At 45.4% G+C, this 15221-nt stretch overlaps 1 protein-coding gene across 1 annotated transcript in view; it reads left to right on the forward strand.

The window, feature by feature from the left end:
• Positions 1–4040: 4040 nt before the first annotated feature.
• Positions 4041–15221, forward strand: part of Cpa6 (carboxypeptidase A6) — a 303059-nt gene continuing 291878 nt past the window's right edge. Inside the window, exon 1 of the mRNA XM_038348398.1 lies at positions 4041–4156. Coding sequence (XP_038204326.1) covers positions 4041–4156 — 116 coding nt within the window. The remainder of the gene's footprint in view (positions 4157–15221) is intronic.

Below are 15221 nucleotides of genomic sequence, written 5' to 3' on the forward strand. Positions count from 1 at the left end.
CTCTCCAGCCCCTCCTGGGGAAATTTGTTTCGGTAGTCTGATAGCCAAACAGATGGGTTGTAATGTACCTTTTAAATATCTTCATTTCTGCTGGGGTAGGTTCAAAAGGGAAGCTGGTGGGACTGCAGATGGGTGGGCATCATTTGCAACTTATTGATGAGGGAAGCTCCAGAACGTTCCTCAAACAACTGTGGAGATTCTCGAGGAGCACCTAGCTTCACATGCACCCACTTTCACCCCATGCGCAATGCTGGAAACTCTTGAAAGAGATGGATCAACAATGGGTGGGTGATAATTAGAGCTTGAATGAAGACCAGGAAACCATCTGAGTGGCAGGTGGCTCTACTACAGAGCCCAGCCCCTTTGTAGTCTTCGGGTGTTTAGCAAAATAAATCTACCTGCTCTTACACATATGCGTAAGAAAATGCTTTGAAAATATCTCCTCTGTCCTCCTCACCTCTACCATCACTCAGTTTCAAATCCGAAGAGATGTCAAAATTTATCTAATGGTCAATAATAGATCCAAGGCAACGGTAACATCTTCCTTTCCCACATGTAGTTTCCTTTCTTTCTTTGCATGACGATTTTTCCTTCTAATAAAGTTTCTTCTTCCACTAAAATATGACAGAAGCCTAGACAATAAATAGCATGTCTCATCTTACCACTTCCAAATCCTCAACGAGTTTAATAATTCACTCCCTCTTGGTGGCTTAAAAATGGAGCTTTTATCTGTGAATCTATAACCCTGTTCTCTTCTCCTCCCACTTGCTAAATGGACTCCATTTATCACTCATTTTATTGGTGCTTATCTACCCTAAGAGAAGCTTCATCAGATAACCTGGGCCTTAAGAAAGCAAAGGAGGATTGCTAGGAATGGCTTTCATTGTTTGAGAAGCTCTCTTTGATCTGCAATTTTTAGTAAGGTTAGAGGATGTCTCCTGGGTCCCTGCAGTTTTGGATGCTCCAGAGAATGGTTCCGTTGGTCTCAGAGACTAGCAAGCCCCGTGCAGAACATGTTTTCTGGATCTGGTCCTGAGGAACAGTTTAAAGATGAGTTTAATCCCAGCACTCGGGAGGCAGAGGCAGGCAGATCTCTGTGAGTTCGAGACCAGCCTGGTCTACAAGAGCTAGTTCCAGGACAGGCTCCAAAGCCACAGAGAAACCCTGTCTCGAAAAAACCAAAAAAAAAAAAAAAAAGATGAGTTTAATCCTTGGTCAGACACTGAACATTCCTAGTTTAATGCTGTGATATAATATGACAGATTTACGTGTTCTTCTGACATAATGAAATGCAGAGAGATGGGGTGTTTTATTTACACTGTAACCTCTTATTTCAACAGGTCACTGGCTTCGTATAGGCTTTCTTGGCCTCATCAAAAAAGTCCCAAGTACTGCTAGAAACACCAGCCCCCTCCACCATACTAAAAGACCAAAGTGCTAGGTACTGAAGTCCAGAAAGAAAAAGAAACAATATTAACAAACAGATAATACCAAGAGACCCAGAGATCTAAGGAACTGCCAGTACCCAAATTCATCTCGGATGCCTAAGTGATCTCGCCTCTACCTGGATACAGGACTTGCAGAACAAAAGCTTACTGAGTGACTCTCCTTCCAGGTTCATCATTCACTTACCAAACATTGTCAATCATTCATTCCTTCAGGGAATGTTGTTTGCCCCCAGCTAAGGTGCTTGCGGTTTTCTTCATACGACAAACTGGGTATAACTTTGTACTTAAGGAAATGGGCAGTTTTATAAAGCAACCAGACAAAATTTGATTCAACAGAGTGGGCCGCATAGCAGAATGCCCTGGTTTTAGGGAATGTCGCACAGAGAAAAGATTAATTCAGGGAGAATTTGAAAATGTCAGGGAATCATTTTAAAGGTAAACCATCTTGGCTGCCCTGAACCTGAAGTTGACCCTGTCGGGCGAGCTTTGGTTGAATTCAGGTAGAGGAGATGGGGAAGGTTTGTGATTTCCCGCCTAACAGTGGGGGGCTCAGGAGTTCTGGAAACTTGACAAGACTTTGAGAGAAGTAAAGAGACTTTAGTCCAATCTCCCCCAGCCCTCTCTCCCCAGCCCTAACTCTGCCAGCCCTTTCTCCCCTAGCCCTCTCTGCCCTAACCCTCTCTCCACAGCCCTCTCTCCACAGCCCTCTCTCCCCCAGCCCTCTCTCCCCCAGCCCTCTCTTCACAGCCCCCTCTCTCCCAACCCCCCTCTCCCCTAGTCCTCTCACTCCTGGCCCTCTCTTCCCCAGCCCTCTCTGCTCCAGCCCCCTCTTCCCCAGCCCTCTCTCCTCCTAGCCCTCTCTGCCCTAGCCCTCCCTCCTCCAGCCCTCTCTCCCCTAGCCCTCTCTGCCCTAACCTAACCCACTCTCCCTTAGCCCACCCTCTCCTTGCCCACTCTCCTCTAGAATAGTGTCAGTATTCGTACAAAGGTTGCAAGTTGCATCTTAGCTTCCTCAGAGCTAGCACAAAGCATTCCCATAAGTGGGGTTTCTGTGTGAGTAGAAGCATGTGGCTGTAAAGAAGATCCTTTGCTACAACCATGGGGAATTTCCAGCAGGAAATGGTTTGCTCCAAGGTGTCCTGATTTGTATCCCCTACCCCCATCACAGTCTAGAGAGAGAAGAAAAACAGGGCTCATACTAAATTCAAGGCTTGCTGGTACTCAAAAGCGTGGCTGAGGGGTCACCACATGAGCACCACCTTGAGACACCTTATGAAAGCAGAATTTTCCATCTCAGCAGCAACCCTGCCTCAGAATGAATCAGATTCGGTGTCACAAGATCCCTAGGTATTTTTTATGCATTGGAAGTTTGAAAAGCTACTGGGGCTTGGAGGGGGGGGGGGGGAGAGTACGTACAAGCCTCCAGTCCCAGCACTAGTGAGGCAGAGGCAAGCAGATCTTTGTGAGTTCAAGGCCAGCCTCGTCTACAAAGTGAGTTCCAGGACAGCCAGAGCTATACAGAGAAATCCTGTCTCCAAAAAAAATTTTAAAAAAAGTTTGAAAATCCCTGCTCTAGAAACATCCTCTGGATGTTTGGACGTTGGAAACACTGAAAGAGCTTGTTGTTCTGTGCAGAAACACTCACCAGCTGTACCTGTCTCCACGCCTGCCTCTCAACACTGGGGTTACAGACTCATACCCTGGGGAATGGCCTCTACCCAGATGTTGGGGAGCTGGACCTAAGTCCTCGTGCTTACCCAGAAGGCACTTCCCTCATCGAACCGTCTCTCTAGCTACGGAGAAGCGTTTTCAGTGAGAGATCCCATCCTTTGGGATTTTGATTGAAATTTTCAGCCTCTCTAAATGATTCCAAATGTGAAGCCGATGTCATACAGCCCTGGGAGGCCTCCTAGTCCTTTGAGAAACGGTACCATAGCCACAGATCCGGGCTCTGCTGGTGCAGAATGAATGCTGAGAGCTCCTTGCAGCCCGACGAAAAAGTCTCTCATTGCTCCAGGTACAGCTACAAGCCAGAACGAAGCCAGCTTCTCCCATCCAGGTGCCTGAGCCTCCTCCTGGACACGTGTTCGCCCTAGCCTTTCACTGTGGGTTTCAATATGGGGAACCCATGTGGAAATCTGTTGTGGCAGTGCAAAACATTTAACGTGGCGTGTTCTCTGCTAGCTATAAAGGTAGCAGAGGAAGAAAGGATGTACAAAAGACTTAGTGATCTCCAACAGGCAAACAGACAAACCAAAACCAGAGAAGGGTTCCCCCCAGGCAGTAGCACCCTGCAAAGCATGCCTGTGAGTCAGCTCAGGGAGGCCCAGCCCCTTCAGGAGAGCCTGATTTAGGATCAGCGCCTGCTCCCAGGCTGGGCTGGGCTGTGTCTCCTCCCAAGACCCACGCTTGAGAGCAGCTCCCCTTCTCCCTGGCTGCCTAAAGTGTCACATTTTGCTCATTCCCAAGCTTCCTCGCCCACCCCCTTCCCAGACAGCTTGCCAGTGAACAGGGGCTGTTGTAACCCACCTCCCGGCCTCTTCCTTTGGAGACTGCTGTTAAGCAACTTTCAACTCCTCTCATTGCAAAGGTATGAAGTTCCTCGGGAAGCCCAGCAGCCACACAGCTCCTTCTCTGCCTCTTTGCTGGCTCCTTTTGAAGATTCTGCCGCTGGGATACTGTCACCCTTATGACAACCGCTATGCTGGGTAAGTGGAGGCAACTTCCTGTCCTGCAAGGCTTTGATTTGTTTGTGGGGTTGTTTAGCTCCCATGTGCCTCACCGTTTTGTTGTTGTTTGTGGTTTCTGTGCGATTCTGAAGGCTTTCATACCCTCTCCCCCCATAAAATGTATACACAGCATCCAGCATTTCAGTTCAGTGGACTGAGAAAGCCCGGTAGGCAAAAGTCTGGCTAGATACTGTTTAGTATCCCAGCCCCAGCTGTGGCCTTGAAATTCAATGCGAAAGTGTCCTGGGGTGCCGTGGCCAGTATCTGCAGCATCTGCCTTGGCTGATGCTCAGTGTAAAAGATACTGTTGTACCACGTGAAGTATGACCTGGAAATTAAGCAGTCTCCTTTAGAATTGTGCTCACCAGCAGTGGGCTAAAATTCACCTGTGACTGATTGAAGAACTAAATATGGTTTTTAAAACTACTTCAGAGTGATTGTTAGATATTTCAGATCTGGACAGCTCAAATAATTCAGCCCAAAATAAGCAGATTTTTTTAAATAAAAAAGGCAGAATAAAAGTAGTCAACTGTAAAATTGCCGTTTTTTAAGAAGGAGAGATGGGAAGAAGAGAGTGGCTTTCTCCTCTGGATAGGATAGCTGCGTCTGAGATGGCAGTCTTGGGGAGGCACAGAGCTGGGACTGGAGAAGTGTACCACTGTGCACGTTCTTATGCTCCTCAAGGCTTGCTGAGGTACAGACAGCGTGTGTTTGGCTCAGATTTGCAGAAGGCTGTTCTTTGAATCTGGAAGTTATAGAGTGCTGGCATTTCAGAGAGAAACCATCTTCTAGTTCTGTTGCTTAAAGCTGAGGAGGGGCAGCGTTGGGGCCCTCTCTCTAAACTGTACCCCTCAGTTGTCTCCAATGACGAAAGCTTAGCATCCCAAAGAACAGTTGCTCTGTTTCAGAATAGTGTGGGGAGTCTGTGAGAGCCTGGAATACAGAACGGTGAATTGTGCTCCCCTTTCTCTCTCCAGGGACCTGGACTTGGCTTTTATTTAGTGATCTTCCAAATATAGGATTTACACGGAGACATTCACAAGCATGTTCTTAAGTGGGGAGAATAGGGGAGAGTGGGGAGGCGTTCGGTGAGATAGAGGTGAGAATATGACCTTCAAATTTCCCACCTGTGATTATTTTTTCCTGGGGCACAGAAGGGTATTTACATCCAAGAGGTTCTTTCTAGTCTCCTGCTCAGGAAGGCCCAGGCTTTACATCCTGTAGTTTGTCTTGTGCACACAACACTCGTTAGAGATGCGGGCAAAGAAGTCCCTGCTAATGACCCGTCCACAGTCACACTCCTCCGGTGGAGGAGCTAGCTAATCTGACCCTTTGGCTAATGTCAGATCAGACGATAAATATATATCACCAACTGACATGTGCTTCGAGTGATACAGGCGCTCACCCCTCCACTCAGCTGTAGCCCTGTTCATAATTACTCCAGGGCATGGCGCTCATCAATAATAAGTCACCAGGCCTGCTTCAGCCGAGCAGGTGTGCATCCTCCCTCGAGCACCACTGGGGGCAGGAGAATGAGGCCAACAACACCTTTTCCAGGCAAACTTTTTAGCAATGGAGCCACTCCTGGGGGCAACAGTCCTGCCTCCTCTCCTGCTGTGCACTGAAGGTAGCAATCACCATTTCTCTTAGGCTGCAACATAATAAGATAGTCCCGGATGTATAAATTACCAGATATCTGAAAGTTGGAAGAAAAAAAAAAACGAGAAGCTGAAGGATTGCTCACTACCTGTCCATCATAACAGAAGCCTAAGGCCTCTTGAAAATCAGAACTACTTCTGAGATTTTTTTCCATGGAAAATTTAACTTGCCTGCAAGAGACAGAAGTCATTCTCTCATTACCAAGGACAAATGCTACTCAGATTTGGGAAGGTTTTGCTTTGTTTACTTAGGAACCACTCTGTGCATGTTTAGCTCTTTAGGGATCAAGAACCTGGCAGGAAAACAGGGTAAAATACCATCCAGCGTTGCCTCTGTCTCTGCCTATTTAGCATAATTATAAGCTGCCCCATTGTTATCCCTTCATAGGTTTTGCTGATTTTCTTGTTAATAATTATGGGCCAACTTTATTCCTTGCATTCTGATATAGAAATTTGGCAGGTCTTGCCCAAATGCAGCACTACATGACTGTTACCTGCAGGAAGGCCCTGAGCATAAATAAAAATAAGAACGTTCAGGAAAAATAGCGTGCCCTTCAGAGCTGCTAATGAACATCATCAGGTCCTCTCTATACAAACAACAGTAGAACACAGCCAATGTGTGTAATAGGGGCTTCCTCTAAGTGTCTCAGGAAATAAGTTTTAAAATGAGTTGGAGAAGCTACAAGCCCACAGGGAGAACCTGAAGACAGAGACTGAGTCCTGTTTTCGGTAACTGTATCAGATCATACAGCCACGAGGGAGGTTTTAAAAGACAGGTGAGAACAACAATTTGATTTTCAACAATATTACTCCACCATTGCCCAGCTAGGGGAGGACTGCAGGGGCTGCAACGCCAAGTCAGACGTTCCCATGGTAATCAAGGAGCACTCAGTAAACCAGCAATGCTACTCTGTCTTGTCTTCTTTCCTTTCGTCTTGTTTTTGTGGAAGGATCTAGTTATTTGCTGTCCTGTGAGGTTAGGGCAGACAATGATCTGCAACATTGAAGCCTAGGACCCATGTGCAGGTTGTCATGAATCTGAAAGTTCCTGCAAAGGTGGTTGAACCTTTTCAGTCAGAGAAGACTTTGAAGTCTCCGCTTCTCTAGAACTGGTCAGTATGGCCAGGACAGTCCCATTTGTACCTACTGTTCTGATGTATTATTTGACAATGCCCTCTTTGTGTCAGAGAAGAGTCCCCATGGACAGTATCTCATGTGTGGGACACTTTTGTTCTTATGGCTGCTTTAATGGGTCTCCTGCATTTCTCTCATCTACCTTCTCGTTTCATTTCCAAAGAAGAAATTTGTCTGTGATTATCCCATTCCAGTGAAAAGCACATCATTTGTTCCTTTTTACCCTGGGAATGGCTCCCAGTTACTTCAGAACCAGTTTACGTCAATCTGGGGTAAGCGCCTCCCAACCGATATGTCTCTAGTCCTTTCTCATACTGATGATCTTACTAAAATGACATGTATTGTTATTCTTTTGCTCAAACATTGACTTTGGCTCCCTGGTGCTACCTTGGTCAAATCCAGATTTCTCTGCCTGGCTCTCGAGGCATCTATAATGGGTCTGCCTCTGTTCTACTCTTCCTTGTCCATAAGACCCACCCACCTCTAACCAAAGAAGTAGAGTAGCTCCGCAGGCTTCTAGCCACCGAAGCAGGCACACCCGAAGGCTAAGGCAAAGAGCAGTGCTCCCGGCTCATGGATGACAGAAATGTGCTGGCTGTGTGTCTGGGACATTAGAAAGCACATGTGGCAAGTCAGTCGTATTGTTGATTTTGAACCAGTCCACCAGTACCTTCCAGAAGCTCCTTTACTCTTTCCCTCTGCTAATGGTAGAGTATTCTTAGTTTTCCTTGTGTGCTGGCTCAAAGCAGGGCCCTGAAGAGCTGAGTGTTTATCAACTCGTATAACAAAGGCTTTCCTCCCTGCAGTATGCTATGTGTTAAGGTTTCTTTGCTTACTGAGATGCACAGGCTGCAGCTCTCTATGCTTCTGAGCCAGCGGTTCTCAGCCTGGGAGTTATGGCCCACACGGCAGTCCCCTATCAGAGAGCCTGCATATCAGATATTTTCCTCACAATTTATAACAATAGCGAAATTACATTCATGAAGTAGCAATGAAAACAATTTTATGGTTGTGGGTCACCGCGGCATGACGGAACTGTACTAAAGGGTGTCTGCATTAGGAAGGATGAGAAACTCTGTTGTGAACTGAACTCACAGGCAGCCTATGAGGCAAGGCTCTCTCTCAGCGCACCCAGTTAGTGGAAAGAGGAACGTTCCCACTACTCCTGAGCCACGTTTTCCTCAGAGCCCAGTCTGGTAATGGATTTTATGGCACCAGGATGTTTTCTGGGTGACGGCAAAGGCCTATCATCCTCTCATCTCTTCTGCTAACTCTGCATCACATCGCAGTTTCGACTGGCCACAAACGCACCGGCGGTACTTATTTATCTTCACACAGAATTATAAGAGCAGGGAGTGGAACTGCGGCGGAGAAAATGGAAGTCATCTTGGTGACTTGCTTTTTAGAGACTTCATTGTGATCAGTCAGTAGGTAACTAGTTTACCGGGTTAGAATTTGCTCTGCTGAGTCCATGGAATTCCATTCTGTCAGAGGTGTCTGCTTTCTCGTGGTAAAACGGATTGCGAAAGAGAAAGTTCCAGGAGTATGGTCTGGTTACTGCTAAAAATTCTCTAAAAATTGATATCATTGCATAAAGAAATAAATTTCTAAATAGTTTCCTTCAACAAAATAACCATCTTTGCCTTTTTTCAATGTTTTTAAATGGTAAAACATTTTCTTTTAATATCTATTTTTAGTATATCATTAGGTTGCCTTGTTTGTGTTTGTTGTTGCTATAGCAAAGATCCCCTACCCTTAATAACCTAATAAATTCATTTTTCACTCATATGAAAATTCAGAACAGCTATGGCTAGTTGGCTGTGACAGAAATCCAGGCCCCCAAGGTGCTGCAGCTTCCACCTGATCAACACCTAACTCCCAAATATGCTCCTGAAAGGAAGCTTTCCTATCACAGTTCAGCCAATAGGACAGCGGAAAGGAAGGTCAAAGGTCAGAAGAGAAGTTTGCCCTTGGCCCCCTACAGATGAGCATTGGGTAGATGGTTTAGGTACAAGTGAGGTTGGGAAGCACTGTCAGTATCTGGCAAGTTTCCAGTGGTCTCACTGACACCCCATGACCCCAGCCCACTCCCCCTTCAACTGGGTTCTCTAAATGCAGAGTTTCACACTGCATTTAGTTGATAGTATTTGATTGAAAATACATAGTTTTATTTTACAAATGCTGTTTCCAAGTCATAGAATGTCAGAACAAAAGGAGACAAGAAAAAAAAAAAAACATAGCCCAATCTTCCTGTGTGAAAATGGAGCAAGCAGAACTCCACCAGGATAAAGGGGTTCGCAGAGCTAGGGAGAGATTAGACTAAAACCCAGGTCAGTGATCTCTCAGCATTCCTCACAGTTGATGCTATAGTGTTCAGTGCCTCTAGAAGTCATCGGAACCCTTCCTACCTCCTTGAATTGCTGGGGAGGAAGTCATACGTTTTGGCAAAGCTGAGGAATCTTTAAGGAGGGAATAGTTCATTTCTGTAAATATTTGTAAGGTATCTGCCTGTTGCTAGTCTCAGACCACAGACATGAAAGAGCAGTTCATGCAAGCTACATAATGAGTAACTCAAGCAGGTAAACAAGGAATTAGAATCCCTATCCCACAGAGAAAATTATTTGTGCCTGGTAAGTGCGTGAAGTGCGCGGGAGGGTCACCTAATCCAGACTGAAGGATGGAGAGCAGGTCAAAGTTGGTTTCTTAGCAGTGAGGTATTTCTCGAAAGGCAAACAGAAATTTGAGTGGATTATTGAATGTATGAGGTTTGTTGCCTTTTCCTTTTAAATCATTGATACTGGAAGGTATGGCCTCATCTCTGTCCTAAAAGAAAAACAAAGCCCACAAGTAGAAAATTGAAGAAGGCTTTCCAGGCACAGGGGCTACTTCATTTCAAGGAGCTCGGGGAAAGCTCAGTGAGGCCTGGATAATAAGTTACATTGCTTCTCTCACGGAAGATGAAGGTGTGAGAGTAACATATTTTGTCATCTGTTGCTCGCAATTCTAATCTCACCTAAAGTGACAGAATACTAATATATTTTCAGGGAATTCAGACAAAGTTTTAAAGGGAAGTTCTCTCTGGACTCCCTGAGAAGGGAAGATAAAAAAAAGTTAGGTGGTTCTCCACAAGACAACTGAGTAGTAATATTATATCATGAGATTGCTGCAGTTATATACAGAGAGGGATGGGGGCCAGTTAAAGACTCATTCAAGACGTAGAACTGTTGCCATTAGGTAATTAGATAGATAAAAGAAGGATAAATTATTCACATTCAGGATTGTATAAATGAACCAAAATCGTTCCAGAGAAGATAAACATTTTTTAGATGTGTGCAACTAAAGATGACCGTTTTAAGCCCAGTTGGATATATGGGTCCGAAATTAGAAAGAGAGACAAGAGACAGAGAGACACATAGATAGAGACAAAGAGATGGGAAGAAAGAGAGACAGAGAGAGATGTAGAAAAATAAAGAGAGAGATAGAGAGCGGGAAGGAGGCAGAGACAGACAGAGAGAGAAGGAGAGACAGACACACAGAGATACACACATACACAGAGACAAAGAGACATACAGAAAGAGAGAGAGATAGATATACACACAGAGACACACATACACAGAGACAGACACACACACTGAGGAGGAGACAGACAGACACACACACACACACACACAGAGAGAGAGAGAGAGAGAGAGAGAGAGAGAAACATACACAGACACACACAGAGAGACAAAAACACACAGAGAGACACAGAGACACAGAGATACTAAGACATAAACTGTACTAAATGATATGCAAAAAGAATTTCTAAACATCAGGTAGCGCATCCAGAAAGAGTGCATTGATATGAAAAAAGAAGACAGCCAAAAACTAGGGGAAATGTCAGAGAAGAAACTAATAGAAAGGAAGAAATGCAGAAAGTGATGATTAAAGGAAATGAATATTAAAAAGAAAGAGAGGCTAGTTACTTCAGTTATTGCCAGCTGGTACCTGATGGTTGCCATAAAGGTAATCAGGTGTGATGTCATCAAAGATACCGTTGGCTAAAGGATGGCTGAGAAACCAGAGTGCATTGAAGACTGGATGGAATGTGAAAAATTAGGACTGAGTGTGGATGATAATTTCATGTAGCTTATCCCTGAAAGGAAGGTGGTCACAGGGATGAGGAATTGAAACCTCACACGGAAGGAGAGCTTTGCTGTCCTGTTTTTATTTAAGGAAGGTACAGTATGCTCTTGTCTCATGCCAGGAGGTATGAAGAATGAGAGACAGTAGGTAAAGAAGAAGCAGAGAGAAACTGACGGAGTGGGACCTCCATGAGACAGAATACTGTTGTCCCTTCCCTTCTCTACAAATTAGGGGGTGGTGTCCTACTCCATGACAGCAGAATGAACAGAGACCTGAATAAAGGAACAAGGGTTTAGGCTCTGGATGTTCCTGGGGGAAATGACCCGAATCCTTTAGAAGGATCACCAATGATGGTGAAGACAATAGTTCACAATAGAACCATCTCCAGCCCATGAATTTCTTCTGAGTAGTTCATGTAACTTTGTGTGACAAGCAACACTACCCGTAACCTATCACTGTGCCTGTGGCATCTTCACAGATGGATAAGGATGTGTGTTTAACACACCTGTATGAGGTGACAATGGAAGTCAAACAAGATTGTAGCCTCCAGTTCCCCTCCCCCCCTCCCCCCCGCCCCATTCTCTGTCTTTCTTTTCTCTGTGTCTGGGAGAAAGACCTTTGGCTAATTTCTTTTTCAGACTGGGAGGCAAGAAGAGAGAAACATCGGAGTGTTTCTTCCCTGCCTCTCATTTCTGGCTTCGTAGTGCAACATTTTGATAGTAGCTGGGTCTTCTATGAACATCTCTTGATGGGTGCTTCCTGCCAGCATCCAGCTCTCTCTGGCCTCTAGGGTGTAGATTGTTTGTTCCTCAGACCAAGGGACCACCCATGTTTGGGTGCTTCAGCACCCCTCGACGGTCCACTCCTATCATGCTCCCATTAATGGTCTGTTCTTAAATAACCTTAATTGAACCATCTAAGTAGAATTTCTCTCTTCTGGTGAAATTGAAATTGAAAGCGCGCACACACACACACACGCACACACACACAATGTTTGTAGATTTGTGTTAGAGCAGTTTCTTGGGGGCTCTGAAATGAAAAAAAGAAAACCTAAAAACATAATAGCAGTGTGGGAAGGGAAAGAAGAAGAAAACCGCTAATTTCTTTCTCTCCCATAGGAGGAAGTGGCAGAGTCCTTTGTAAGTCAACACACAACGCAAGGTGTTCTATTATATGGTGTGCTAATAACTAACTGGAAATGCTCAACTCTTCTGCGGCACATCTGTTTACAAGACTGACTGCATACTCTTCCACCTTTCTGAGGCATTAAGTAAAAGTTTTTGGACATCTTGGCTTTTTTCTTAGGAAGAACCAGAAATGCCTTCTAGTCCGTCTTCCAACCTCCCAAACTTCACCCCACCTCCTTCCGTGCACTGACTGCCGATCACACACTGGCTATCATTCCTCCACATGTGTGAGATGAAGATCTTCAGTGAGTCTATTTCTGCCTTGCAGAGAGAGTGTGTGGCCATTTCTACCCCCCGGGGGCTTATGTTTTAACGCAACAGTCTAGGCAGAAGAATAGAGGGAAGGGGCCGGGCGGTGGTGGCACATGCCTTTAATCCCAGCACTCGGGAGGCAGAGGCAGGTGGATCTCTGAGTTCGAGGCCAGCCTGGTCTACAAGAGCTAGCTCCAGGACAGGCTCTAGAAACTATGGGGAAACCCTGTCTTGAAAAAAACAACAACAAAAAAAAAAGAATAGAGGGAGAGAGGACTGGAGGCAAGAGCTAACATATGAGCAAGTAATCAAATCAAAGGAAAATGACCAGTCCTTGGGTCATAACACGCTCTCTGTGGTTTGTCTCTCCTGTTGATTTCTCGACATGCACCCCCACACTGGATTTTTAAGTTGCTATAGACTTAGCTTGCCTCAAAGAGAGGAGACTTTCAGAGTGTTACACATCTATCCCAGATACAAACCTGGTTTGTGTTTGCACACATGGAACCTTCGGCCTTTTGCATGTGTGACCACAATGGCCGTATTTCTGTTTGACCTATTTGCCTTTCAGGATTTCTGTATGTTGCCCGACTAATGTATGACTCAGATAAGTGTCTACTGCATTCCTTATGGTTTTACAGATTTGTAAAATATGGCTTTATCCTACCCATCATGACCGTATGGGATGTCTGATGGGTGATGTGATAACAGCACATCTCATGTCAAAATCCCTAAACATCCTGGAGACTGGAGGCCTTTGAGCGCTGCCAGGATAGCTGGTTCTTCAGCGCTGATGGAATGTTTTCTTATCAGCTAGCGTCTAAGCACTTAGCTTATGGGTAAGTACAGAAAAGGATGTGGGAGAACCCAATTCTAAGTTTTGTCATTACAGACAGATGACAAGGAGTGACAATCAGGAAATCAATCTAATTACAAATTTAAAAACACCTGGGAACTTTTGTGCATTGTGGCTTTTCCCCTAAAATGAGAATTTTTTTTCTTTCCCCATAAAGGCCTGGTTTGCTGATAGTGTGTTATCCACATATCTACTCTAAATGTCTCCGGTCACTCCCACCCTTCCCAGTATCTTACTTCTACGGGAGTTACTTTTCTTGTTGTTATAACAAAATACATAACAAAAGCAGCTTAAGGAACAAAAGGTTTGTTCTGGCTCCAGTTTGAGGTTATAACACATTCTGGCTCGGACAGCATGGATGTGGCAGCTAAGGAAGCTGGCCACACGATATCCCCAGCAGTATCAGAGGCAGGGCAGTGCTGTGTGTTAGCTTTCCTCCCTTTATCCTTTCTCTACGGTCTAGAATCCCATTCCAGAGGTCAGTGCCAGCCACACTTCCAGTGAGTCCTTCTTACTCAGTTAAACATCTGGAAATGACTGCTCACATACCCAGAGGCATGTTGTCAATGGAAATTAACTTACGTTTTTCCATTTCTGAAGAAAGGGAGGGCATCGGGGAGGGAGGCAGACAAGGAGGGCACACATATAAACAAGGAATGAGAATGTCAGTGTATTAGGTCAGTGGGTGCTCTTGACTGACAAGATGGAAGGCCACAGCATCTGCCCTGTGTCACCTCACTCCCGTGCTTCCTGCTACAAGCTCTAAAGGCTTCTTATCACTTCTCTTCCTCCCAGGCATCTCTCATTCTCTCTGTCAGCACTGCTGATAGACAGCCTGCACATTACAGGTTGATTTAAGGTCCAGGAGTCTTAGACCAAGTCTGAGATACTAAAAAAGAGCCCTGCTTCAGGAACTCGTGAATAAAACAAAGTCTCGTGGGGGATTTACATTCTAAAAGGATGATTGAAAATTAATAAAGCATGGTGTTGAGTTCTGATAAGGGCTGTGGAGAGAGATAAAGTGCAGAGGGGGGATAAAGACTGTCAGGAGAGTCGATGGGAGGAATAAAGAAGGTGACCAGGAGTAATACCGCCAAAGACAGAAGTTTCTAGATATAAGAAAGTGTCGATCTGAGAGTCCCTGTGCAGGACCTTGAACAGTGTCCTTGCCAGTCAGCAGCATCACCTGGGAACATGTTAGAAAGGGAAGTTCTCAGTCTAGAAACCTTCTCCCCAGCAAGGAGTGCTGGGAGTGGGGCCCAGCAACCTGCACCTTAAACAGCCCAGGCAGTGATTACAGTAAGGTTTAGAAAACTCTGGAGAGAACCAGAAATGAGGACAGTGGGACCCAAGGCAGGAGCTTCCACTGAGGGGAGCAATGTGTCCCTCATCCTTTGTTGTGGCTGCTGTCCACAAGGTAGCCACCCACTTCCCTTTTATCTCTGTGAACTGCCCAGAACCAGTGCAGCTCTCTCCCTCTGTGTCACGTTCTCTACGGCACACTTCAAATCAGCCCTCAACCACCTACACCTAGCCACCAATTACGATCCTGTTCAAACACCTTGTCCTCCACCAGCTGAGTCTATGATGTCACCAATCAGCTCTGATTGTTCCCACCTAAAAGCCCACAGCATTCTCTCTCTTCTGCATACCAGTGCATTATGGGTGCATCCCTGTGTGGTTGTGTTCTAGGTTCTGTTAGGTGAGAAGCAAGTGGGCATGAGATACTGTATCTTCTGTGAATCTGCATTCCCACAGTACCCAAAGGGGGTATTTGACATGTTTGGGAAAAACTGAGATGGATAGATGGGTGGATGGATGGATGGATGGTT

The sequence above is a fragment of the Arvicola amphibius genome, chromosome 11, assembly GCF_903992535.2.
Source record: "Arvicola amphibius chromosome 11, mArvAmp1.2, whole genome shotgun sequence".
Taxonomy (NCBI): domain Eukaryota; kingdom Metazoa; phylum Chordata; class Mammalia; order Rodentia; family Cricetidae; genus Arvicola; species Arvicola amphibius.